This window comes from Doryrhamphus excisus, chromosome 12 (genome assembly GCF_030265055.1).
Source record: "Doryrhamphus excisus isolate RoL2022-K1 chromosome 12, RoL_Dexc_1.0, whole genome shotgun sequence".
NCBI classification, from domain to species: Eukaryota; Metazoa; Chordata; class Actinopteri; order Syngnathiformes; family Syngnathidae; genus Doryrhamphus; species Doryrhamphus excisus.
In genome coordinates, this window is record NC_080477.1 from 5,009,747 (window position 1) to 5,036,310 (window position 26,564).

Below are 26,564 nucleotides of genomic sequence, written 5' to 3' on the forward strand. Positions count from 1 at the left end.
ATTTTTATTGGAAATGCATTACAGAAAAATTGGTTCTTTTTTATCTGTCCGTTGTGAGCGAATTTCCGATATATCCGAGTCCGATATATCCGAGGTTTACTGTATAATATATTGTAACATTCTTGGAAGACATGTTTTTTTTCGTTTCATGTGTATTGAATGTGTTTGTTTCTGTCTGTGTTATAACTATAATTTATTTTGAAGCCACTTTGCCAGAGGCCAAAGGAGCCAAGCCAGGTGTTCCATCCAACTTGACTGATCCAATTGGCCCAAAATTAAAAGGAAAACAAGTGTCACATGATTGTATGTATGTTTATGATGTGTATGGCTATGAATACGATATGTGTGTCTTTCAAATCCCTGTTACATATCTTAGCTTGTGTTACACATTATGATGACTTGTTTAATGGCTATATGACATAACCATAAGTCGCATTGTACAACACGAGGTGCTTGTCCAAAGTAAACAACTGAAGAAAGGAGAAGTAACAGTTATTGTCAAGACCATTTAGGTGAGTATATTAAGAGAAGACCGGAGAGACCGCTGGTATCTAAAAATGTCATCTGTCATCACTGTGATATGCTTAGCAGTACATTGACGATATTTTTCTTGATTCAAAGGTTATCGACCTAACCTGTACTCCTGTAAATAGCTGAGGTGTGAAAATAAACCTGAAGAAAACCTACTGGAGCGGAGTTGATACACTGATCCTCTGCAATCTTCTCGGCCTTATCAAGTTCCGGCTGATACCTTAACACCAGGTACTGTAAGCTCTCAACACTAACATAATGTGACAGTGTATTGTCCCAGTGTGGTAAAGTAAACATTTATTATTTTAAACTGTGACAAAATTTGTGCAAGTGAAAGAATATTGATGACTTCAGCAATGGAGGCGTCCATACTTCAGACCACTCCATTAAGTAGACCCATCCATCCATCTGTAGATAGATGGATGCATCCATCTATCATGGATGGATACACCCTGGACTGGTCGCCAGCCAATCGCAGGACACATATAGACAAACAACCATTCACACTCACATTTTTGGAAAGTGGGAGGAAACTATCTGTAAGACTTATTATTTACGTTTTTTTTGTATCCTACTTTGTGGAAATTCACTCATTTCAGTCAGGTCTTGAACCAATTAACCGTGATAAGCAAGTTTTGGGACGTGTTACATCTTCTGGCTCGCTTAACCAAAATAGCATGGTCTAGAATGTCTTTTTCTCAGTTCAGCGCCATGTAGTCATGATGCATGTTCAGGTTGATTTGTCCATGTCCTGTGAGCGGTGGAATTATCTGCCCTCATTCCTCTGACACATAGCGGAGAAACACAACAACAAATAAAATAGTGCAGCGTGACGTTATTACACTGACTCATGGCCGACAATATACTGTTGTTTTGTGGCATTTATTTGCCTCCAGGTCTGTGGCTCTCAGGCAGAGAGCAGGGGTGGTTGTAAACAGTACAGCGACCTCAGCTTGCTTTAATATTTACATAAAAAGGATGTTAACAAATGTTTAGATTCAGTCGACTGTAATATATCTAATCAGATAAAGCATCAAGACTTGTGCTTGTTTGTCACACAAATTTACAAATGTATGTATTAATTAGTCAATAGGGATGAGCCCGATACATGTTATAAACGAGTATCCATTACGGACAATGCATTTTTGTCGGATATGAGTATGAAACTAGTACATTTCATCATTATTTGTATTTGTGTTTAAAGAAAATGGTGATTATGTATTCACACTTCACGCTCTGTGATTGGCCAGTCGCACACATCAACCGCTTCTCCCGAGATGGCTGCAATGGCAGTGGCATAGCATTGATTCACACGGTGCAATTGGGAAGTTGAAAATGGCCTCTCTGTTTGTCACAATGCCTCCACTTAACTAGGTTTTCTTCAGCTCGCCTCTATTTTGGTTTGTATCTAAAGTTCAACTTTTTGCATAACATGCGCCATTGAGTGGTGCACAGCGCTGCACTCAACATCTCAATGCACATAACCTGCATTGACTGGCCACAACATTAGGTACACATGCACAGGAGTTGTTAAACTGCGTGGCACTTGTGCCAGGTGTTGAGGACCCCAGAGCAGAGACCAAGGCAAATGTATAAAAAAGTATTGAATAATAAACAAAGGGCGATGACAGGAGGAGGAAAAAAAAAGTACAACAAAAGATGCCAGTGACAGAAGGTCAGTGGGAAGCTAAAAGTACAAACAAAAGAGTACAAAGTAGCAAATAAGGATTTACAAAGTTGCTTAACTACTTACATAGCAAAAATATAAATACAAGGCAGAAAGACAAAGGGTCAGGAGGAAAAATGAAGCGTGCAAGGTGCAGGCTGGATGAGGCATGACAAGGCAAACGATCTGCCAGGGGAACAATGGAAGTGGAGTTGATGGGCAACAGGTGCAGGTGTGCAGACCAGGAGCGCAAGGCAGGAGTCCACTGCAGGACAGAACAGAGACAACAGGGGCCGGCAGACCCAAAACAAGTTCAGATCAGGTCCTGAAGGAGCAAAACAGACCCAGAACATCACTGCAGCACTGCCACCACTATACTCTTTACTGTTGGTATGTTCTTCTATTTTGAAATGCGGCGTTACTTTTTACACCAGATGTAACGGAGCACAGACTTTCCAAAAAGTTAAACTTCTGTCCTTAGACAGAGTAAGGTCTTTATGATCATCAAGCTGTTTTCTGGTAAAATTGAGAAGAGCGTCAGTGTTTTTGTTCAGCAGTGTTTTTTGTCTTGGAACAGTCCAGTGTCTTTCTTATGGTGGAGTCATGACCACTGAGCTTAACTCAGCCAAGTGAGGACTGCAGTTGTTTAGATGTTGTTGTGTGGTCTTTTGTGACCTCTCAGGTGGTAATTTTGGTTGGCCGACCACTCCTGAGAAGGTTCACCATTTGTAGATAACACCTCTTGCTGTGGTTTGCTGGAGTCCTAAAAGCTTCAGACTTAGCTTTATAACTAGGGATAAAGTGGATGATGATTTTTTGCTGAGTATTAGCATGAAACAGGTACAACTCGTCATTATCCATAATCATGATGACTGAGAAAAATACAGTGAACAAGACTGACAGATTATTTCTGCGTTCATCACCGAAATCACCAAATTCACACAAATCATTAAAACTAATTACATTATAGTGTCACAGATCACTTACACACATACACAGTACAAATATAGCAGAATATAAAAATATATAACTTCGGTTCAATCCATGTCAATTTCAGACCTAAAATAATAATAGTCCAGATTTATGCCCCACCCATTTTCGTTTAAGTCACGCCCACTTCCGGTTGATTTCCTCCCCACTCGTCAGATTTTTTTTTCTGTTTCCGTTTTGTAGCACAAAGTGAAAATGTTACACCAAAACAGTTGTGAGTGTATATCACAGCTGTAGGCTGTTAATATGCAGCCGGTTAAGTCAAATGTAAAATGTGGTCATCCAATCAGTGCTGTAATGACGACCAATACTTAACTTAACTTAAACTTAAAGGGGACCTATTACACTTTTTCCACTTTTCGTTGAGAGACGTCTTGAAGTAACCTCTTTTCTTGAGAAATAATGGACTGTCCAGTCTCTACTTTTGGATTGGATTTGGGATCCAACATATATGGAAATGTATATGTATGTTAAAAAGATAAATCACCGTTTATTACCAACTCCTATAGCATATACTGCCAAGTCACATTTTCCGTGACTTGACATCAAAGATTACTGTAAATGTGGCCCGCAAGGTCTAAGTTAAGCCAATTATACTCATAGGGTGCAAGCATAAGCACTACTGAACTAAGACAGACAGACAGACAGAATACTTTATTAATCCCTTTGGGATTCCCTCAGGGAAATTGGCACGAGTATGAGAATGAGTATGCCACAAGGAAAATGAACAAGGGGGGTCACTAGACACAACTCTACACGATGAATTTATTTATTCACCGTATTGAGATATTATCATTATGTATTACATATCGGATGGCATCATATCGTGTTTCCCAGCCCTACTCCCAAGACCTGATGCGACACAGCCTCACCCAGACTCTACATCCAGCGGCCCTCGGGAAAACTGAGTTGGAGACCCTTGATTTATTGCAAACCCAGAACCGAAATGTACAGCACAATGTAAACGATACCTTGCACTGCTCCATAAAACTATGTCAGGCAAGGTCCATCGGATATATTCTTGTTGTGAACCATATTATTTTTGTTGATATTGGCTCCACGGACCAGCCTTTTTGGAATGTGGTCCTATTCACTTTCATTATCTCACAGAAGTGAGAATCAGTCCTCCCATATCAGCAATCATTTGTATGACAGTATGATATGAATATGGTTATACCTTTAAGTAGTTACTATACACTAAAAATGATTCAACACAGGCCATTATTGTCTAAAAAATTGCTTCTTATAAACTACTGTAGGTTTAATTTCTACATGTTTTCTCCTTGAATAGGAGTAAATGGTAGCTGAAATCTGAAGAGTATACTCACTTGGTGATATTATGTTTAATGTTGAATAGTGTACATCCAAACACAACCACGCCTGTACACTCTGCCCCGACTCATATCAGCAGATACTTGAGAATTTCTTTACAGTATTAACAAGTTTGAAAACCTTTTTTCTGCCCTACGCAACGCTCTAATGAGGTATAAAAGATGGCACTGCAGCACATAAAATCCTGACACTGAACCAAGTGGAAAGGCAAACATAAAGGCCCTATAGGCTGTATTTTGTGGATGGTCTCTACACATGTAAATGATCGACTTTGAGTGGCTCCCCCAGCACATCCTTGCAGAGCTGAAAGGATTTCCCAGAGGAACAAGTGGTTAAGGACAGAAAACGGGGTAGGCATGGAGGGGGGAGGACTGAAGCTTTACAGAAGGAGGTTATTGGGTGAAATGAGACCTTGCTCTAGGCAAGGATTGAGTAAAAGGCCTTCTGCATCTTGGGTTTATGTCTCTTTATAATCTCTCCCCCTCCTCTTCACCCCCTCACCCCCACCCCTTTCAACTATGTTCCTTTTCACCCCGGTTCCAGCCTTTCAATAAAAGAGGTTTTGTGGGGTGGGCTGTCGCATATTTATGTGGAATAGAGGAACACGAAACTGGCAGCTATCAGACACCTGAATCAGTCCTCTCAACCTCGACGGCGGCTGATACCAATCACTTTGTACGCTTTGCACTTCCTCTACAAAGGCTCTTATTCACTCAAGTGCACAGACAGTTGACTGACATTCCAGTCTATTGTGACTAATCAAGTCTGTTGCATTTGCGTTTAAGATTTTAGTCTTTAGTCGTTAGTTAATGATGACTTCTGCGTACCGTGTGTCACTAGTATTCACACGGAAACTGCATGTTGTGTCTTGTCATAGTGTTTGAGCTCAGTTTATTTTTATTTCTCCTTCACAGCGTTTTGTTCTTTAGCTTTGCTGATGGTCCACCTGAATTTAACCAGCATGATGTTCCAGATGTACCCAGGGCCTATCCTAGCTGGTTCCCAATCATAGGGTACACAAAAAAAAACAATTCATATTTACACGGATGGGTAGTTTAGAGTCTAACGTACATGTTTTTGTACTTTGGGAGGACACAGAAATAGCGAAAACCCTGGGGAGTACACATCATACAAAGAACCTCAATGATTGTTGATGATGATGTTTTTGGATTGTGGTGTCCTGAATTGGATTAAACATTTCAAGGACATTCTACTTGCTCGTCAATCTATTTAGGGAATATGACGCCAATAACTCGTGGGCGTGTGACCTTAAAAAAACAGACCTGAAAGTAGGCCCTAAATATTACAGCGTGGGAAAGTATGCACTAATAATTATAATTGTAACATGTTTGTTCACTTTCGTTCTGGAACTGTGGTCAATTATTCACATTCCTTTATTTTTTTTTATTTTATTTATGTATTATTTTTGATTATTTCTCTTCCCTACCTAATGAATTATCTTTAGGAACTAAATTCCTAATTTAAAACATAACCAAATCCCATTGATTATTAGACACACAACATACAGCACTATAAATAGAAAGCAAAATACACAGTATGCAACTAAAATGAGTTGCTAGTGGCTCATGGCTTATAACCCTTAAGATTCCTTGAAAACCTCAAGAAAACAAACATCTGACCCAATGTGAAGGAAGATACAGACATCTGCAAAGGTTGGATCGAGACAATTGGGTTCTTTTTCTTCAATCCTCACATTTTCCGTGTGGATTTTCCCTATTTATGTCCCTAGTGGGTGTCTCACCATAGGGCTGTTGTTGTGGTTTTTGCTGGGTGTGGCTGGTGAACGACTGCAAAAACAGATGATTGTCCTCCATTTCCATTTCCATTTCCTTGTCAAGTCTTTTATTTTGGAATTGTTCCCTCTCTCTCTCATTCTGTTCAGCAGGAAGACGTCAATCGGTTCTTGGTAATCCTCTACGGCAGGGGTCTCAAACTCAATTTACCTGGGGGCCACTGGAGCTAGGGTCTGGGCACGGCTGGGCCGAATCAGGTTTTCCAAAAAAAAACAAACACGTTTATTAAAAACAGAAAAATATACTAACTTTTTCAATGCTTTGGTTCCGATTTTCTACAAGAAAAGCTCTGATAAAACATTCCACTTTTCTCAAATATCTTCATTTTTATTTTTCTACACAAAATAAGATGACAACAATAAAGAAAATCAATCAATCAGTAATAAATAAATATAATAATAATAAAAAGGCAAATAATAAAAACTTAGACATGACAAAACACGACTATAGTCACATTTATACTCTTTTTATTTACAACATATTGCGCAACTGCAGGGTCTTGAGACACATGCTAACTCGCAAACTAGAGAGCTAGCGACCTAAACGGTAGCCTTCAAGTTATTTCCTTTAAACTTAAATAGCCAAAAACTTACCACTTCCACACGGATAGGGAGGATAACTATTATCAGTTATTTAACCTTTAACATGAACATTAATCAAACGTAGTATTTTTTTCTGGGTACATGATACCATACAGCATCCATATCAAACTTGCGCGGGCCGCACCAACATTAAACTTTCATATCAAGGCAGGGGGCCTCAAACTAGTGTCCTGCGGGCCACATTTGGCCCACGGGCCGCGTGTTTGAGACCCCTGCTTTAACATGAACATTAATCAAACGTAATAATTTTTTCTGGGTACATGATACCATACAGCATCCATATCAAACTTGCGCGGGCCACACTAACATTAAAATTTCATATCAAGACGGGGGCCTCAAACTAGTGTCCTGCGGGCCACATGGCCTGCGGGCCGCGTGTTTGAGACCCCTGCTCTACGACATCATCTCTATGTTCTTCAGAGCTGTGAGAATAGCCATTCCCATCTACCTCCAGCCGGTAATTTTGAGTCCCAAGAATATGTATCACACTCCCCAATGATGTTTTTGGGGCCCCTGTCAGTCAGTCGGCAGTCAACTTTACCTCCTAGTTAGTTAGTTCCTGTTTCTTACACAGTATGGTTGATATTTTTGTGTTATAGTCTTCCTTCTGTGCCTCAGCTGCATTTATTAGATTAGCTGCTCCGTTTTATTCTTCATTTTTAGTTTTATCTACCTCAGTCCTTTATTTATCTGTTCTTGTGCTGTCGTCCTTAGTTAGCCTTAACTGTGCTCTTTTTTTTTTTTTTTGTACTTTGTAGATTTGTGCTTTGCCGCTTTGTGTGAGTCTTTTGTACCGTAGATGTCCTCTGCCTCTGCAGCTGAAGTGAGTACCCCAAGTAAGTGGAAGAGTACGTTACACTAGGGTCAGAAACAAAAGGTTCAATATTCTAGTGATAATATTGAATATTCTAATACAGTACATGGGAGTAGGAAGTAGTCCAAGATAGACTGTTGGGTAACATGTCGCTCTACATCACAAATTGTAAGTTCAGAGTTATGTTTACAGTTCAAGGTGAACAAAAGGGAGTCTCATTCACCCCCCAGACTCTCCAAGACTCTCTGTGAAGCCAAGTGAGGGTATTGAAACACAGATTTGGGCGTTGATTACCATGGCAACAGGAAGAAATTTGGGTCAGCCCTGACAATAGCATGAGATAATCCTGCTAACAGTTGTTGTAGAAATGTAGCATACCGCATCAGCACAATAGACAGGAACATACATGATGTGTGTTTAACAAAGTAAATCATGCCTGATTTGTAGAAAATACTGTTATAAAGTAATATAGCTTTGCAGTTGTCACATGTATATTGTCCGTAGCTCACAGATTGAGCATTAGAAAAACCTCAATGTTAGGATAAATCTATTATTTCTATTCTATTTCTATTTGTGTTACAAATGAGATGTATCTTCTCTCCTTCCATTTGCAAGTTGAGTCAGTGCTAAAGGGAAAAAAGAGTAGGCTCATGAGTTATAAACCACCATTCAGGGACCAGATTTCCAGTTCACTGCATGACTCGGGTCAATAAGGAACACAGACCATTTTTCTTATCTGCATAATTACACAGAATATCTCAGGCTGTCAGGATATGAAACAAAAATTACAATGTTTGATGGGTATCCCGCTGAGACGGAATGATTCAACTAGACGGCATTCCAGGCCCCTTTCGGCCGTTAGATAAGAAACAGATCTCTGATCTATCTTTTGGGCCATCTGTCACATGGAAATGAATCACGCCACATGCTTGTGTCATGCCAGCAAGAGCACTGTTTCCATAGAGTTAATTAACGGTAACTATCTAATGCAGTGCTTCTCAAATGGTAGGGCTGGGCCCCTTGGGGTCCATGAGAGGGGTGAGGGGCGGGGGTGTGAGAGGCAGTTGCAGGGTCCTTTAATGCAGTGTTTTTCAACCTTTTTTGAGCCACGGTATGTTTTTTACGTTGGAAAAATTTTGCGGCACCCCGCTAACCACCTCACGTGCATCACTAACTATTGGAGGAACGAAGCAATCAGCTACGTGTTGCCACACGGACCAATATTTAATTGCTCTGCCAGACTTTACACCACGGACACTCGAAAAAAAAACTGATATTGGATAATTCCTCACGGCACACTGAATGATTTCTCATGGCACACTAGTGTGGTTGAAAATTACTGCTTTAATGTATCTATAAATGTTTGAACAATGCTGGTGCCAACATCTCATACAGTGGTTTGTACAAAAAATATGATCATGTTCTCAAAAGTAATACTAATCCCTGGTTTATCGTGGTTTATTGTAAGTAATATGATTCTTTGTTGATAAAAGGAATATTCTTGTTACAGCATTAGAAAACCTGTTCACAACATTCTAAATATGTTTTTTGAACATTATTAGAGTGCTCTAAACATGAAGCAACACCCCTATAGTCACATTTACACTCGTATTACCCAATATCGTAGAGATAATGAGAATGAATCAGCAATTTAAGACATATGCGTGTGTGTTTTGGCCAGATATGAGTATGAAACAAGTACATTTCGTCATTATCCGTATTTGTGTTTGAAGAAAATGTATTCACTCTTCTCATTCTGTGATTGGCCAGTCAAGAGCCTCTCTGACACAGAGGAGCTTTTATTCGTATTATTCCTAATAATAGCCCGTTTTTTCTGCAAAGTCTTGTGTGTGTGTGTGTGTGTTTCACCGAATATTACAGTAACATTACTGACACCTAGTGATCAGTGTGCAATGCTACATATCATTCACTGAATGTGTCATTGAATCCATCTTTTGAATACCTCGCATTTGTATTTTAGTTGGCTGCACGGACGTCGAGTGGTTAGCATGCAGACCTCACAGCTTAGGAGACCAGGGTTCAATTCCACCCTCGGTGTGGAGTTTGCATGTTCTCCCCGTGCATGCGTGGGTTTTCTCCGGGTACTCCGGTTTCCTCCCACATTCCAAAAACATGCTAGGTTAATTGGTGACTCCAAATTGTCCATAGGTATGAATGTGAGTGTGAATGGTTGTTTGTCTATATGTACCCTGTGATTGGCTGGTGACCAGTCCAGGGTGTACCCCGCCTCTCGCCCAAAGACAGCTGGGATAGGCTCCAGCAACCCCCGTGACCCTCGTGAGGAAAAGCTGTAGAAAATGAATGAATGTATTTTAGTTCATTTAGCCATTTTTATGCTTGAGAATGAATTAATTTAGGCAAAAAAGTACATTTGCTTCAATATCATTTATTTTTAACTATTCATGACATATTACTATATTTGAAAAACTGACAAAACATACGTATATGTCCCCTTGGGGACGTATGACATCTGTCATATGGGCATGACAGAAAATAATAGAGAATCACTGATCTAATGTATCTAAAAGTCCAAGACTAATGCAACCTTTAGTAGCTTGTTATAAACACTTCATGATTCAATAAACAGTGCGCTTTGTATGTGGAAAAAATGAGATTGCTGACTAAACTCAATCAATAAGAACAAAGCTCTTGGAGTGGAAGAGGAAGTCTGAAAAACAAACGTCATGACATTCGGTCGATTTTCACCCAGATCGACTCCCATTTGACTTCCTATACCTGCTGTACCTGTGAGGAGAGTGGATATCTGGGTTGTATTCCCCTTTTGCTACTAAATCTACTTTTTAGTCAAAGAAGAGTAATAAGTAAAGGATGAAAAATGAGGGATTTAAAGTGTAATGACTATTTAAATGTGATAAAGACTCAACTTGAGTTCTTCTGACGAGGATCGCCTTAGGAGGCAAACTTATGAATTAGGTGCTTCCGATGCAAAGGATTGAGCTGAATAGAAATATACAGACTTTTTAGCTCCACTAGTTAACACTCATTAACTCTTGCCAAGCGTGAAAGTGAAAGTTGGCACAGTTTAGAGCAGACAGTAAAAACTGATATTTGCAAGGAATCTTTAGTGTTCATAGTCTGCAATCTTTCCGCCTTGCCACTCTGGCGCCTTTCTAATTGAATACCGTATGTGACACCCCCTTTCTTTCCTTCTCTACATTTCGCTGTGTTGCTGATCTTTCAGTTGTTGCCGGTTGAGGTATCATCAGTTTCACCTGCTGCAGCTCGGCTCAGCGTAGATTTTAAAAACAGATACTGCATACCTAGCAACCTTACAAAAACTGTTTGAGTACTTCCACTGATAAACGATAATGTCAGGATAATTTCTGCTTAACTGTTTGATTCGATTTCAGTTGGTCCTGATGCTGCGTCATCAGTAGGTAAATGTGCTAACGTGCTTGGAGCGTCTTGGAGGTGGACCTCCATCTATACAAGTGAAAGACCATTTACCATAACTGAGTGCATGGTGAAGATTACCGAGTTATATAAGAAAATCCTGTCTAGTTGTACAGGCGTACAAAAGACATTTGTAATCTGCAGTCTGGGTTCTTTCTGGATCCCCCACGGATATGAATGGACAGAGCCTCCAGCTGAGTGAAACAGTCCATGTGTGAAATTTATTACTTGATTCTTAGGCCTTCCTTCCACATTGTGAACATGGACTTAACGCTACCCTTTATAGCTCTTTGACAGAGTTGAGAACCTGACGTGATATTATTAACTCAGCTTTTTGCTTTTATATGCAATATTTGTAAAATAAATTAGTTTTGTGAATGCACACAATAAACATTTGCTATTTGTTTTCACATTTCTATCACTTACCAAGTTATTTAGTTGTCTAAACAGCGGCCTATATTTGTATAATATCATAAACCAGACATTCTGGTTTTGCATTAAAAGAAACCTTGTACATGAGTGAATGTTATGCTTAAAATGTATGCGTTATTCTGCCTGCTCCATCTGATGTTGACTAATATCTGTAGGCTACATAGTTTTTGGCACGCTAATTGATTAAGGGCGCTAGATACGGATAAAGATGTCCCAATACCATCTGAAGCTTAGGTTAATCCTATGATAGAGTGGAGTTTGGATTGCATTAGCATTATTACGTTATCAGTGTTTTTTGTTTTTTTTTAGAAATTTTTGTTCAAGTGAAATCCTAATCCTAAAAATTCCAAACTAAATGAGCAAACTGAGGTATGGCTAAATAAGATTATACTGTATGTTACCTATAGGGTACCAATGTTAGTGATGGCAGATTAGGTTGGCCTCTGCTCATTTTTTGCTCCAACCATCACTACGTAGTGCTACTTAGTACTACTTAGTACTGTACCTGGACTCTGCCTTTGTTTCACGAAGTAATTGTCAGTTCACTTTTGTGGGGGCGGCTGTGTGATGGCCAGATGTTGCAGAGATTATGCCAGATGTTGTCAAGGCTTAAGTTAGTGGCTCAAAACATCATTGCCAGCTTTTTACAGCACGTCCAAACAAGATGGATCATACATGGTATCTGAAGTCCAGCATGGCGGCAACCCGAGTGAGGATAAGCGGCATAGAAAATGGATGGATGGATTGGTAGTTGATATCTGGCATATTTTAGTGAAAGACTTAAGTTAAAAATACTAGTAAAAATTTACAGATCTGTACATTTTGTGGCTACATGTTGCATGAGTAAAAACAATAATCACCAAATTATGAACATTAAAATACATTCGTCCCTCGCCACTTTGTGGTTTGAGTTTTTATCAGGTTTATATATATTTATATATCTACTGTATCTCTTCTCCCTGTAACCTCACTCTTCTACTTGGATCCCTCTCATTTACATATATATATATATATATATATAATATCATGCTATTTTGTGGTTGAGTAAGCTCGTGTGTGTGAATGAGAGGGATCCAAGTAGAAGAGTGAGGTTACAGGGAGAAGAGATACAGAAGGTGGAGACTTTTAAGTACTCGGGGTCAACAGTTCAGAACAATGGAGATTGTGAAAAGGAGGTGAAGAAGCGTGTGCAGGCAGGATGGAACGGGTGTCAGGCGTGATGTGTGATAGAAGAGTTTGAGCTAAAAAGAGTTTGAGCTAAAATGAAAGGAAAGGTATACAAAACTGTGGTGAGACCAGCCATGTTGTTTGGTCTAGAGACAGTACCACTGAGGAAAAGACAGGAAGTAGAACTGGAGGTAGCAGAGATGAGGATGCTGAGGTTCTCATTGGGAGTGACCAGGATGGATAGGATCAGGACAGAGAAAGAGGAGGAAGAAGCAATTTAATAATATGATTAATAATGTTTTTATTAATATTATTAACATTTTTGGCCTAAATTCAGCATTTTTAAGCATAAAAATGGCTAAATGAAATACAATACAATATACAACATTCAGAAGACACATTCAAAGATGCTATGAATTATATCTCATATTCCACACTGGTTTTATTGTTTTTATTTATTTTTGTTTTCTGCCGTGTCTTTTTTACTTTTAGCTGTATATTTATTATTTGGCAGGTGTTTTTTTACTCTTTTTTTTTTACTATATTGGGTAATACAAGTGTAAAGGTGACTATAGGTGTGTTAGTTCATGTCTACTGGGCTCTAATATTTTAGATATTTTATTTTTTTAGATTGTTTTATGTTTTAACTATGAGCATATTTGATTAATAAATAAGGTATTCTACATCACAAAAATTCACTTATCACAGTTGGCTCTGAAACCAATTAACTGTGATAAGCAAGGGACTTTGTTGTTATTGTGCAAGGTAGAAAAAGAAAATATAATAAGATACTTGATGCATATCAATCATGAGAGAATTTGACAGTCAACAACAACGTGCCCTCAAAACAACACTTCATACATTTGGCTGAACATCAGTGGTTTTGCAGGCACTGACGCTGCAGCCGCAGTCACCACTGCGCGCACTCAGACCTACTCGGTTGGGAATGGAGTTTGAGCCACATCCTCCTGCACCATGCCATGTCATTGATGCCGGTCTGCAGAAAGTAACCACTGAGCTCCACACCACAGCTTATAGTACTTAGTCCATTCCAACCCCAACCATAAATCCTGTTTCTAATCCTAAAACAACATTACTTATTTAGCAGGATCCAATTTGTATCCCAGTTGTGTGATTATCCACACCCCCGTAAGACAATAGGCTTACTGACAAAAATATAAATACACTATATGGTTGCATAAAGCTCTATTGTATTGTGGCTGAATGGAATATATTATACACACACACACACCGCAATACCAAGGCTTTAATTTGTAGCAGAGTTTAACTGTAGTTAAATTGGACTTGATCCTTGCACCTTACAAATGGTGTGTCCTTTGTGAACACAATCTCCTAAAGTTAATACAAATGCACCACGTATGTTTACATATCTGAGTGTGTGTATACCTATGTACGTTCCGAAAGTTATTATGTTATCTTGGTGAATGCTGTAAAGCCATATATCAAATGTGTGAGCCCATACATATGGATGCTTGAGACGTATGTGATATACGGTGTCTGTTTGATTAAAGAGACCTCTGACAAAGCAGCCAGTACAGCACAATGACAGACGAAGCGCTTTGGGTTTACACTGCATAAAGCTCATCCTGAGGGACCAGCATCTAGTTGGAATTTCAAGCAGCACCATTGCTGCGCGAGAGCCGGAGAGAGGCGAGCCTTTTCAGGTCACTTACATATTCAGTGAAGGGCAGGCAGATTGGGTACTTCTTGTTTGTGGTGAATACCAAACAGCTGCCCGGAACCTATTTTCCTCAACAGATCAGCTTGGGGGGGGGGGGGGGGGAACAAAATTATGACCATCATGTAATTGTGGTAGGCACTGGCTTTTCTTCTTTTTTCTTAGAAATAAAGCAATTACTAACATACAGTGATTGCATTATCTGTACTAATTTAATTTGGTGGCATTGTGATTAGAGAACCTAATTAAAAACAATTTTAATTAACTAATCGCTGCAACTGATCACAATAAATATGCACTGGCCAGATACTTCATTAGGAAGACCTGCATGATATAATGTCGTTCAATTTAAAGACATTGTTTATTATTTGATTAGGCAGTGAGCTGTTTGACTCCAAGAAAGCTCAATATGTTCTGGGAATCTGGTTCAACTCCAGTTTATTTGACTTTTTGGCGTTTACTGATGCGAGTCAGTCCGGGGGCACAACATTTGCACTCACATTCACACCTATGGAGTCATCCATCATACAATATAGAAAAATAAACAATATAAACAAACCAAGTATTGACTGTTGATTTTGTTAATACTTGGGTTGTTTATATTGTTTATTTTTCTATATTGTGTATTTTGTACTGCTTAACTGATTCTGTACTCTTGCTGCTGTGCAATGCAAATTTCCCCACTGAGGGACAAATAAAGGCATATCTTATCTTTTCTTATCAATAGCAATATTACAATACCGATTACATATCGATACCAATATTATTGTTTTTCAATTACTTTCTAGTGTGCTTTGCTGTGCTGTTGTTGTACTAAATGGTGAATAAATAACATGTTTAGAGCTTACATAGTTGTTGGGTATTCTGCATCATTTGTTGGTAGTGTCTTATGTTAATCTTAATCTACTTATTGCATTGCTGTTTGATGATTTAACACTTTCTTTAAGAGTAAGAATGGGAAGTGGAATATTAATATCATATTCAGTGATGCTAGTGAGGTCATTATGAGCTCTGCTTGCTAAAGTAGGGTGGTAGTTCTTTCCCAGAGAGTGATAAACTACTAACTGCAATTTACTACAATCTCTGCAATGCAATGTTTGTCCGACGTGCTCTGCATCGGTTTTCATCAAATGAATGATCCTGATACTGATATCACATAATATCAGATTTTTATGCTGATATCGGGACGATAATTTTTGTTGGTCGATATTATTTTAATGCAAGAAATTTCGCTTCCTACTTGGAGTTTTGGCAGTTAGTTTAGTTTTAATTTAATTTTTCCACATCTTTGCTTTTGGAGGTGCTTTTTTCTGATGTGTGCGGACTGCAACCGTGTTCCGGTAGTGCTTATCTTGCTTTCTGTGTCACTAAATAAATGAAGGTGCTGTTGCTCCACACCTCCTATGTTTGTTTATATGAGTGTTTGTCTTGAGTGTTCAGAGCCTTTTTCTTATCGATTCATCATCATTCAGTGCTCATGTGTAACTATATCAAAATGTGACCATGAAAAAATACACATTACTGAAGTTAATGAACCAATTATGTTCAATATTTGAAATTAGGATAAAAAGGCATGTTTTTTTCCATTTCTTTCCAATAATTTGTGCAAATACACCTTATGTGCAATGTAAGTAGCAAATAAATATAAGACATTATATGGTAATGGATTAATCAGATTACAATTGAGTGCATCCCATAATCAGTTCACAGTTCCACATGTCCAAAAGGAGTAGGAAGAAGCAAAGCTTATTAAATCCTACCCCTCCATCTGGTACTTTTACAATCAGTAACTGTTACATTTGTTCACTTCCTGCTTTCCATAATACAGTTTAAGGTTTTTTTTAATAATAATAATTATGTCATATTTATTTCCTTTAAACACTAAAGTATATTGAGGTTTAATGGTTTTATTTACAAAAAAGACAAGCTAATACGCAACAACCAAAAAATAGACTAAATCATGTCATTTTTGTGAAAAAGGTGTTTTTTTGAACAATTACAAAAATAAAATCAGCAAAATCCATGGCGGTCGTGTGGTTAGCGTGCAGACCTCACAGCTTGGAGACCAGGGTTCAAGTCCACCCTCGGCCATCTCTGTGTGGAGTCCGGTACTCCGGTTTCCTCCCACATTCCAAAAACATGTTAGGTTAATTGGCAACTCCAAATTGTCCATAGGTATGAATGTGAGTGTGAATGGTTGTTTGTCTATATGTGCCCTGTGATTGGCTGGCGACCAGTCCAGGGTGTACCCCGCCTCTCACCCGAAGACAGTTGGGATAGGCTCCAGCACCCCCCACGGCCCTTGTGAGGATAAGCGGTAGAAAATGAATGAATGAATGAAATCAGCAAAATAATAAAATATAATAATATAATATATTAATATGAAGAACTACTATCAGAATGAAAACAAAATGACAATTCATAGTAACATGAACATTTTAACATGAATAAATATCTCAATGTTAGTTTCTTCTGGGCTGGGAAGGTTGATGCATGTTCTTCACACATTTTGCTCACATAGAATTTTATCACATATTTGGAAGCAATGGATTTGCTGTGATTTATTTAACAGTGCTTTGCGCCACTTAAAACTGCATTTTGGGGGTGAATTTTCACCACCATCCACAATCAGACATCAACACACGGTTTGTAATTTAGCCCGTGCGTTTCCGAAATCAGGAAAAAAGCCAAAAGAAACAAACAAACAAAGACAGTTTGATTAGTTTTTCCTTCTGTGCCTTCGTTCCTGTTTCTATGCCACTTCCTGTGTTGTTCCATTCCGATTGTTCCAACCTTTTCATTACACACACCTGCCCCTAATGTGCCCATTGTCTATTTAATTCAGGTGCACACTTCTCCCCAGGCTGGAGCATTGTCAATTCTTTGTCATTTCTTTGTCATTTGTCAGCTCAGTTGCTGGTTGCCTGTGGCTGTACTTATTATGATTATTATTAATACATATACATTTTTACCCGCACTTGGTCCTGCTCTCTGCATCCTGGGGTCGCAACGCAACGCCACCATGCGGAACCGTGACAACATCTTTCCCTTTTCTGTGCATTCTAAAGGGACAAAAACAGCTAGCATGGGGCGGCTCCTACGGAGATTCACCTATTTTGTGTATAAAGCCCTCTAACAAAACCTTCAAAAAACGGCATTTATATAACATAACATGCATAATGACATTGTTATTGTAGGAGGCACGCCAGAGAACTAGATTTCTCGTGTAGTGGCACAGCGTCTCTCTAACAGCACTTTAATCACAGCATGTCAGGTCACTACTGAGAGGTAACATTAGCTACTAAAAAAAGTTCTTGCTTGGTTATCAATCATGCATTGCATATGTATCATAGAAGGTTGTGGCAATAACCCGAGAAGTTGGTCAAATGTGGGCATCTGTTTGTGGACTTTGCATGTTCTCTCCGTGCTATACGAGACATAACAGAAAATAAGCCCTTATGGTGTTGTATTTGTAAAAGAAAATGTTATTTTCACATAAAACAACAATTTATTTATTTTGTGGAATCATTATTTAGACATTTTGGCTAAATTTGTGTCAAAGTTGTGCTTTAAATGTATCATTTCACAAAAAGCCCACCCTCGGCCATCTCTGTGAATGGTTGTTTGTGTATATGTGCCCTGTGATTGGCTGGCGACCAGTCCAGGGTGTACCCCGCCTCGCGCCCCAAGACAGCTGGGATAGGCTCCAGCATCCTCGTGAGGAAAAAGCGGTAGAAAATGAATGAATTTCACAAAAAGCCTTTTTTCTCCCTTTTTTGGTGAGAACTGATATATACTGTATATATGAAACATCTAACTTACAGGATTACTAAAGAACAAAAAAAGGTTGAAACAATGATGAAAAATGAAAGTCAAATTTTTGTTAGTGTATTTTAGGGTGTTTGAGATGACGTTGTATTGGATAGTTGGATAGTTGAACCCGTCTTTAACATTCCATTCATTGCAATGGCGTACAATGGTTTACCTCATCATTAACTACAATCACAACCCTACATATATCTGGCATTAAACATTCATTCATTCTACCGCTTATCCTCATGAGGGTCCGCGGGCGTGCTGGAGCCTATCCACAGCTGTCTTTGGGCGAGAGGCGAGGTACACCCTGGACTGGTGTCCAGCCATCACAGGGCACATATAGACAAACGACCATTCACACTCACATTCATACCTATGAATGTGAGAATGTGAGAAACCTAGCATGTTTTTGGAATGTGGGAGGAAACTGGAGTACCCGGAGAAAACCCACGCATGCACGGGGAGAACATGCAAACTCCACACAGAGATGGCAGACGGTGGAATCGAACTCGGGTTTCCTAGCCGTGCAGCCGGCATAAAACATGAAATAGAAAAAAACAAAAAAAAATGAAATGGCCAACACAATGATCGCACACTCGCACCAACTGTCCTTACCTAATAATGCAGTGAGAGACTATCATGCTGTAGCAGATGCTCGGCTTCTATGTGCTAGTGTGTCCCCTGACATGACTCCCACCAGCTAGGTTCATTGACATCAATGCTCTAGGGACCCCCCATGGAATCAGAGCTTTCGCTGCTGCTTCATCAGCCTCCCTTTGGCACCGCTAGAAACACATGCATGGGCTTTCTTCCACGAGGCTCTGATGTCCCCCCCAGCAACGTGAGGTATTATTCAGAAAAGGTTAAATGAAGGGGACTTTAATTGCATTACAATAGGAGTGTAATTGCATTAAAGGTTCTCTACATGTTAACGTATGTTAGAGAAGACTCAGGCTGGGTCTTTTCTTATCTGAGGAACCTTATGGTAATCACCTTCATTGACAAAGTGAGATAAATTTCCCAAATTACACCATTACCGGTCATTTATAATGTGGAAAATGTAAACCTCAGCCAATGTAAAATATGTATTCATGTTCCCACCCTTTAATTCTACAATATAGATGCAATGCTACTACCTTTTCTTTGGTACTATTCAAAGTGCACTGATTGACAGGTTGAAGATGTATCGCTTTCGCTTTGCTTTATTTTAATTTTGGATTGCTTATTTGAAGTACCATAAAACAAAAATGCCACGTGCTGATATTAAAGCTTGAGGACATCAAAAAGTTGAAGACAATGACTCACAAAGTTAGACTGCAGAAAAATACATTTTGGAAAATACGCTTGAGAATTAATCACGTCATAAACAGACCACACATAAATGAATTAATCCAAACAAAACAGTAAAAGGAATTAGTTTTTTTGGACATCACCAGTGAATTAGGTATTATTAGAAACAAAAACACTGCATGGTATGAATATGCTATCTTTTCAAAGCTACAAGATTAAGTCTGGTAATGGGAATACAATCTGCACTGTCTTGTCCTGTCTTGCCTTCAACTTAAATGGCTATTGACTATTTTTACTTCCTGGTCCTTCTGGTCCTTCTGGTCCTTCTGGTCCTTCTGGTCCTTCTGGTCCTTGTGTCGTGTGGAAGATGGGCCACCCACTAAAACGTGTAACCAAGCTACAGATTCCCATGGAGATGTGACTTTGCACGATCACAGCACCCGAGGTGCTAAGTTCCCATCAAAGCCAATGAAAGTTTTTTTTTTTAATCAAATTAAAACAAGATAAAATAATACAAAATAAAGGGCTGTTTTCTATATTCAAAAAATAGTTGTATTAATCCCAATTTTAAAATTAAAGATGATTAATCACCATTTAATCACCGTTTGTAATGTATTTTTGTCCAGAAAGATACATGACAGGACACAATTATTTATACTGTATTTTTTCTATTAACAGCTCCTAACAAACTTAAAAAACTCCTAAAAAACAATTTAATTTGAGCCAAAAGATGCAACACATGCCTGCAAATGTATTTGCATAACCCGAGCCTCTTCCATAGGAGCAGAACAGCCCCGAGGTGTTGCGTTCACACACCACTTATTTTCAGTTCAGTTTCAGATGTCCGAGCATACCACACCATGAGCAAGGGCTGCAAGTGCTCATCGATGATGAGCAGACAAAAGATGTGTTTGTGAGTTAAAGATACATACATACAGTATATGATTTTGGAATTCAACCGCTGTTGATGTGTTCAGGTCAGAGTGTTACCCTCTGCCATTGTCTGCCATTATAACAGAGACGTGTGGCTTGACATGATGTGCAGTGACATTAATGGTAATGGTTTTATTTAATTTGAACATGCATCAGATTACAATTGAGTGCATCACATAATCAGTTCACAGTTCCACATGTCCAAAAGGAGTAGGAAGAAGCAAAGCTTATTAAATCCTACCCCTCCATCTGGTACTTTTACAATCAGTAACTCTTACATTTGTTCACTTCCTGCTTTCTATAATACAGTTTAGAGTTTTTTTTTTTATAATGCACCTCGTACCGAAGTACGAGGTGATATGAGCATCCAATGACATAATGGGTACCATAGTAAGTGTCAATATAGTGATATATATAGCACATCATGACTGGTTCAAGACTCTTCATCCTTGTATTTAGCAAACATCAACTGCTTGTATTGTTTCTTGAATTGGCTCATCGTTGTGCATTGTTTGAGGTCCTTACTCAATCCATTCCATAGTTTGATTCCACATACTGAAATGCTATGGCTAGCATAACGTAGTCCTAGCATAGAAGTGTTTCAAATGTACTTCTTCCCTGAGATCATATTTCTCCTCTCTTGTAGAGAAGTATTGGATGACATTTTTAGCTAATTGGTTATTTTTAGCCTTATGCATTATTTTAGCTGTTTGAAGATGAACTATATCAGCAAGTTCAAGTATTTGTGATTTTAGAAAAAAGGAGTTAGTATGTTCTCTGTAGGCGGCATTATGAATTATCCTTACTGGCCTTTTTTGCAGTACATTTAGCGAGTGAAGATTGCTTTTATAGTTATTAGCCCATATTTCCACACAATAAGTAAGATATGGTAGAACCAGAGAGCAATAAAGAGTGTGGAGTGATTTCTGATTGAGAACAAATTTTGCTTTGTTCAATACTGAAATAATTCTGGCCACCTTATGTTGTATATTTGTAATATGAGGTTTCCAGCTCATATTTTCATCTATTGTGATCCCCAGAAAAAAAAATTAAAAATGTTAACGTAATGAGTGAAATGAATGAGTTACTACCCTTAACATGAGGGATGAGCGAGTACACCACTATCTGTATCTCTATATGTTCACCCATCAACATTATCTGTATTCGTATACTTAATCGGAAGTGAATGTGGGTCAGAGCTTAAAGCTGTATTCCTCTTTGTGAATTTATTAAGACTAATCTGTTATACATGTCAATCATAGGGGAAATTGTTGTTTTAGTTGACTATTGGTCATGATTTTTAAATGACATCTGATGAGACAAATAGTTTAAAAACAGCGGTGACCAAACTTCCACTGAGGACCACATACTGATACTTCACATAATGTGGGGGCCACTTTGATTTTTTATATTTTGTAAACCAACATTACACATTAAACATGACATTAAAGGAAAAATACATCCTCTATTTGAATCTTTGTGTTATAGAGGGCAAAGTGAATAATTATGAACTTTTTTCTGCTTACATTTATGGTCATTTTTTCTCATTTTTAAATGTTTTGTTTAAATACTTTTTAAAATCCTATATTTTTGAGACCCTCGGTACTGATAATTATTGGACATCCCTGATAAGAACTTTTTTCCAACCAAATTTTCCAAAAGTGTCACTTTTATTATGCTTGTTTCTCATGATATTGTGACCAAGCAATTAAAAAAATATTAATTATTTATGTATGCTTCTAAAATATATGTATTTATTTTTCAGCACCGTTTTACTGATTATTATAATTTTAATCTTTTGATATTTTCACTAGGGCTGCATGGTGGTCGAGTGATTAGCACGCAGACCTCACAGCTAGGAGACCAGGGTTCAATTCCACCCTCGGCTATCTCTGTGTGGAGTTTGCATGTTCTCCCCGTGCATGCGTGGGTTTTCTCCGGGTACTCCGGTTTCCTCCCACATTCCAAAAACATGCTAGGTTAATTGGTGACTCCAAATTGTCCATAGGTATGAATGTGAGTGTGAATGGTTGTTTGTCTATATGTGCCCTGTGATTGGCTGGCCACCAGTCCAGGGTGTACCCCGCCTCTCGCCCGAAGACAGCTGGGATAGGCTCCAGCACCCCCGCGACCCTCGTGAGGATAAGCAGTAGAAAATGAATGAATGAATGAATATTTTGACTAATCTCTCATAAATTGTGTAGTGTTTAATTGTATTAAAAATACAATTAAACAGGGCCTTGGGCCCCCGGGCTGACCTTTGGACACCCTCCCATCCATCCATCCATCCACTTTCTATGCTGCTTATTTATCCTCACGAGGGTCGCGAGAGCATGCTGGAGCCTATCCCAGCTGTCTTCAGGCGAGAGTCGGGGTACACCCTGGACTGGTGGCCAGCCAATCACAGGGCACATATAGACAAACAACCATTCACACTCACATTCATACCTATGGACAATTTGGAGTCGCCAATTAACCTAACATGTTTTTGGAATGTGGGAGGAAACCGGAGTACCCGGAGAAAACCCACACATGCACGGGGAGAACATGCAAACTCCACACAGGGATGGCCGAGGGCGGTGTTCATAATAATGAATATGATAATTATTTCAAAATTGTATTTAATTGGACAGGAGATACGGTATATATTTCAGTTGGACTAAAAATACATCAGCACCTTCTCACATAAAAGTACATAAGCACAAAGAAGTGGAAAGCGTGATGGGATGATGTTGACTCAATGTCATTGGATGGATGGGAAGGGAGGGGGGGGGGGTGTAGTGTTATGTGGCAGGCGAGGACAGACCATGATGATGATGATGGTGTGTGTGTGTTCATGGGAGAGAGAGAGAGAGAGAGAGAGAGAGAGAGAGAGGCAGGTGGAAAGAAAGGGGAGGGGTCTGGGTGGTCCAGACAATCAGTCCTTGTGTCCCTCACACACAGGCATCATAAAAAGCAAGAAGGCTGGCAACCTTCTCTCTCTGGACTCCCTCACCGCCTGACTGCGTGATAATAACACCACAGCCTCTCCTCCTTTACCCGCACTCTCTCTCTTTGCATCCGAAGCGAGTTTTTCTGACGAATCCCGGTCGGACGACGCATCATATATTTTATCAGAGGATCAGCCCTGTGCCTTTATTTATTCTCCGTTCGAGAAGGGGAGCGAACATTTGGCAACATTTATGAGGACTAAAGGCAGCCGCCGCGTACGGAGCATCATGAGAACACTCCTGCTACCAACAAGGTAAAAAAAAAGATGAATTTAATCTGTATTAGCGAGATGGATGGAGGATTTATCAGCACGCAAGCACATTCAATGCAATGTTAGTGAACACTTGCTGTCTGGGTGGGATGCGTTCAATTGTGCGTTCAATGCCGCCTTATCGCAGCATTACTGAGGATGACTCCATCTCACATCAGCTCATCAGCAAGCTCAACCTGTTCACTGCGAGCTGCATTACTGGATGTGGGCTTCATGTGGAGGACATCTCAGCATCTTTTTCTCCAAATGTAAACCATCAAGCTCTATTTCATTTCTATGTATAAACTGTGTAAACTGTGTGAAAAAAACAAGCCAGATATTTGACTTATGTTGTTTTTCAATATTTGCAATATAGCACAAGTTCAATAGACTCTATATTGAACTTGCAGCGACGCCAAATGTATTCTCTGTTGGACCTGACACATTTAATGCTGTCAAATGTGGGGATGATGAGAGGCTTTATTTATTGTACATCATCAAAGCTTCCTGCATGAAGGCACAAGCTCGTGATTCGCTGTTTTGGAAATGATTTTTTTTTTTTTACTTGCAGCATCACTTCCCCTTGACGTGACATTGTTTGTGCAGATTTATTCTCTTATGCATACCCACCATAGTAGAGTAATTACACACTATAGTCAGAGCATCACGGTACTTTGGCACAGACGTGGAGTTGACAGAAAGTGAGGCTGCAAATTGAATTGTTAAAATATTCCATTTGTCTAATATATTACTTGGATGCTACATTAAAATAAAATATGTATATACATATATACTTATATCTAAGCAACAAGAGGATGCGATTTTTTTCAGTTTCACATTTTTATTTATGTACAGCATTCTTATGTGTTCACTACATCCATTTTTGCTAATGCATGAAATAAAGTCCGCAAGGAATGAATTTTGTGTTCATTATTGAGTTATGTTCACTTCTAATTAGCAGCAATAAAATGTCTGCTCCTATTCATTTTCTGCTCATTCACCGGGTCTAATTAAGAAAAACACAATATTATTAACACATTTTAAATCTAATAAAAAAAACAAGTAAAATGTCTTACTGTGCTGTGAATTCTGTGTTCCCAGGGTGGACCTGGCATGGACCCCTGTGTCTAAATGAAGTGGTTCCGCCATGCAATGTTCCTGGAAGGCAGTGATCCTGCTGGCCTTGGCCTCCATCGCCATCCAGTACACGGCCATCCGTACACTCACTTCCAAACCTTTCCAGTTGTGCACATTGCCCAGTCCGCAGAACTGCGGTCTGGGTGATCAAGAGACGGAATCTCCCTTTGAGCGGGGGTCAGCAGGATGTGATGACTACCCTTATTTTTACGTTAATGCAACCCGTAAAACACACATCCTGGTTTTGGCCACCACTCGTAGCGGCTCCTCTTTTGTCGGCCAGCTTCTTAACCAACATCAAGAGGTTTTCTACCTGTTTGAGCCTCTTTATCACGTCCAGACAGCACTGATCCCCCGCCTGTCCCACAGCCACAACACCGCGGACCGCCGTGTGATGCTGGGCGCTAGTCGAGACCTCTTGCGAAGCTTGTATGGCTGCGACCTCTATTTCCTTGAGAGCTACATCAAACCAACACCGACAAACCACACCACGGACAAACTGTTTCGCCGTGGCGCGAGCCGAGCATTGTGCCAGCAACCTGTATGCGATGCCTTCGGCCCCGCCGATGTGAATGTGGACGAAGGGGATTGTGTTAAGAAATGTGCGCTGCTTAACATGACCGCGGCCACTGAGGCCTGCCGGGAGAAACAACATGTGGCCATCAAGATTGTCCGCGTACCAGAGATTGGGGATCTACGCGCCTTGTTGGAGGATCCACGACTGAATATCAAAGTGATCCAACTTGTCAGAGACCCTCGTGGCATCCTATCATCCCGAATTGAGACCTTCAGAGATACATACAGACTGTGGCGTATCTGGAGGGCCACCGGGCGAAAGCCGTATAATCTTGACTTAAGTCAGCTCACTGTTGTCTGTGAAGACTACCGAAACTCTGTTTCAATGGGTCTGAGCCATCCATATTGGCTGAAGGGAAAATATATGTTGGTTCGCTATGAGGATTTAGCAAAAAATCCACTCCAAAAGACAAAAGAGATCTACGACTATCTGGGGCTGCCAATGGATAAAAACGTGGAGGACTGGATACAAGCAAACACTCGAGGCAGCAATGAGCCATCAGCAAAACACAAGTTTGGTACGATACGGGACTCGGCAGCTAATGCAGAGAGTTGGCGCTTGAAACTGTCCTATGACATGGTAGAATACACACAGACTGTGTGTCAAAAGGTTCTCCATCAACTGGGATACAAAGCTGTGAGGTCAGTTGAGGAACTGAAAAACATGACTCTCTCTCTGGTGCAGGACAAAACCTTTGCACCTTTTTTGTAACAAAGATAGTTCTCTACCGACTATTTTTGATATATTTATATGATTGTTGCCTTATTTCATTGGTTTTTCTTTCATTTTGACTCTTCAAATTTGCACTAAATGAGAATCTGAATGCACGAAGGGACCTGTGGATGATCCCCAAATGTTACGAACAGCACACAGTGAAACACAAAGTAATCAAACAAGCTAGTTTACAAAATATGTCATTGATGTTTTCCCATGAAGCGACCAGGACATCGTCTTTATTCATTATGTGTATGCAAGTAGTTCCTTCATCAAAAGTTGTTGCCCTTCAAAAATGTCGGTTGGTAATTGGAATGGGTCATGTTTCTTTTACTAGGAATGATAAAAATGTGCAATAAACAGTGAATGTTGCA

General features: G+C 39.5%; 1 protein-coding gene across 2 annotated transcripts; it reads left to right on the plus strand.

The window, feature by feature from the left end:
• Positions 1 to 427: 427 nt before the first annotated feature.
• chst1 (carbohydrate (keratan sulfate Gal-6) sulfotransferase 1) lies at positions 428 to 26,564 on the plus strand. 2 transcript variants are annotated; one of them, XM_058089701.1, is made up of 3 exons: positions 428 to 512; positions 622 to 762; positions 24,864 to 26,564. In XM_058089701.1, exon 3 carries the CDS (start codon positions 24,910 to 24,912, stop codon positions 26,185 to 26,187), a length of 1,278 nt encoding a protein of 425 aa, XP_057945684.1. In that variant the 5' UTR covers positions 428 to 512; positions 622 to 762; positions 24,864 to 24,909; the 3' UTR covers positions 26,188 to 26,564. The 2 variants fall into 2 exon arrangements, with proteins under 2 accessions (XP_057945684.1, XP_057945683.1); XM_058089700.1 differs by lacking the exons at positions 428 to 512; positions 622 to 762 and adding an exon at positions 23,454 to 23,765.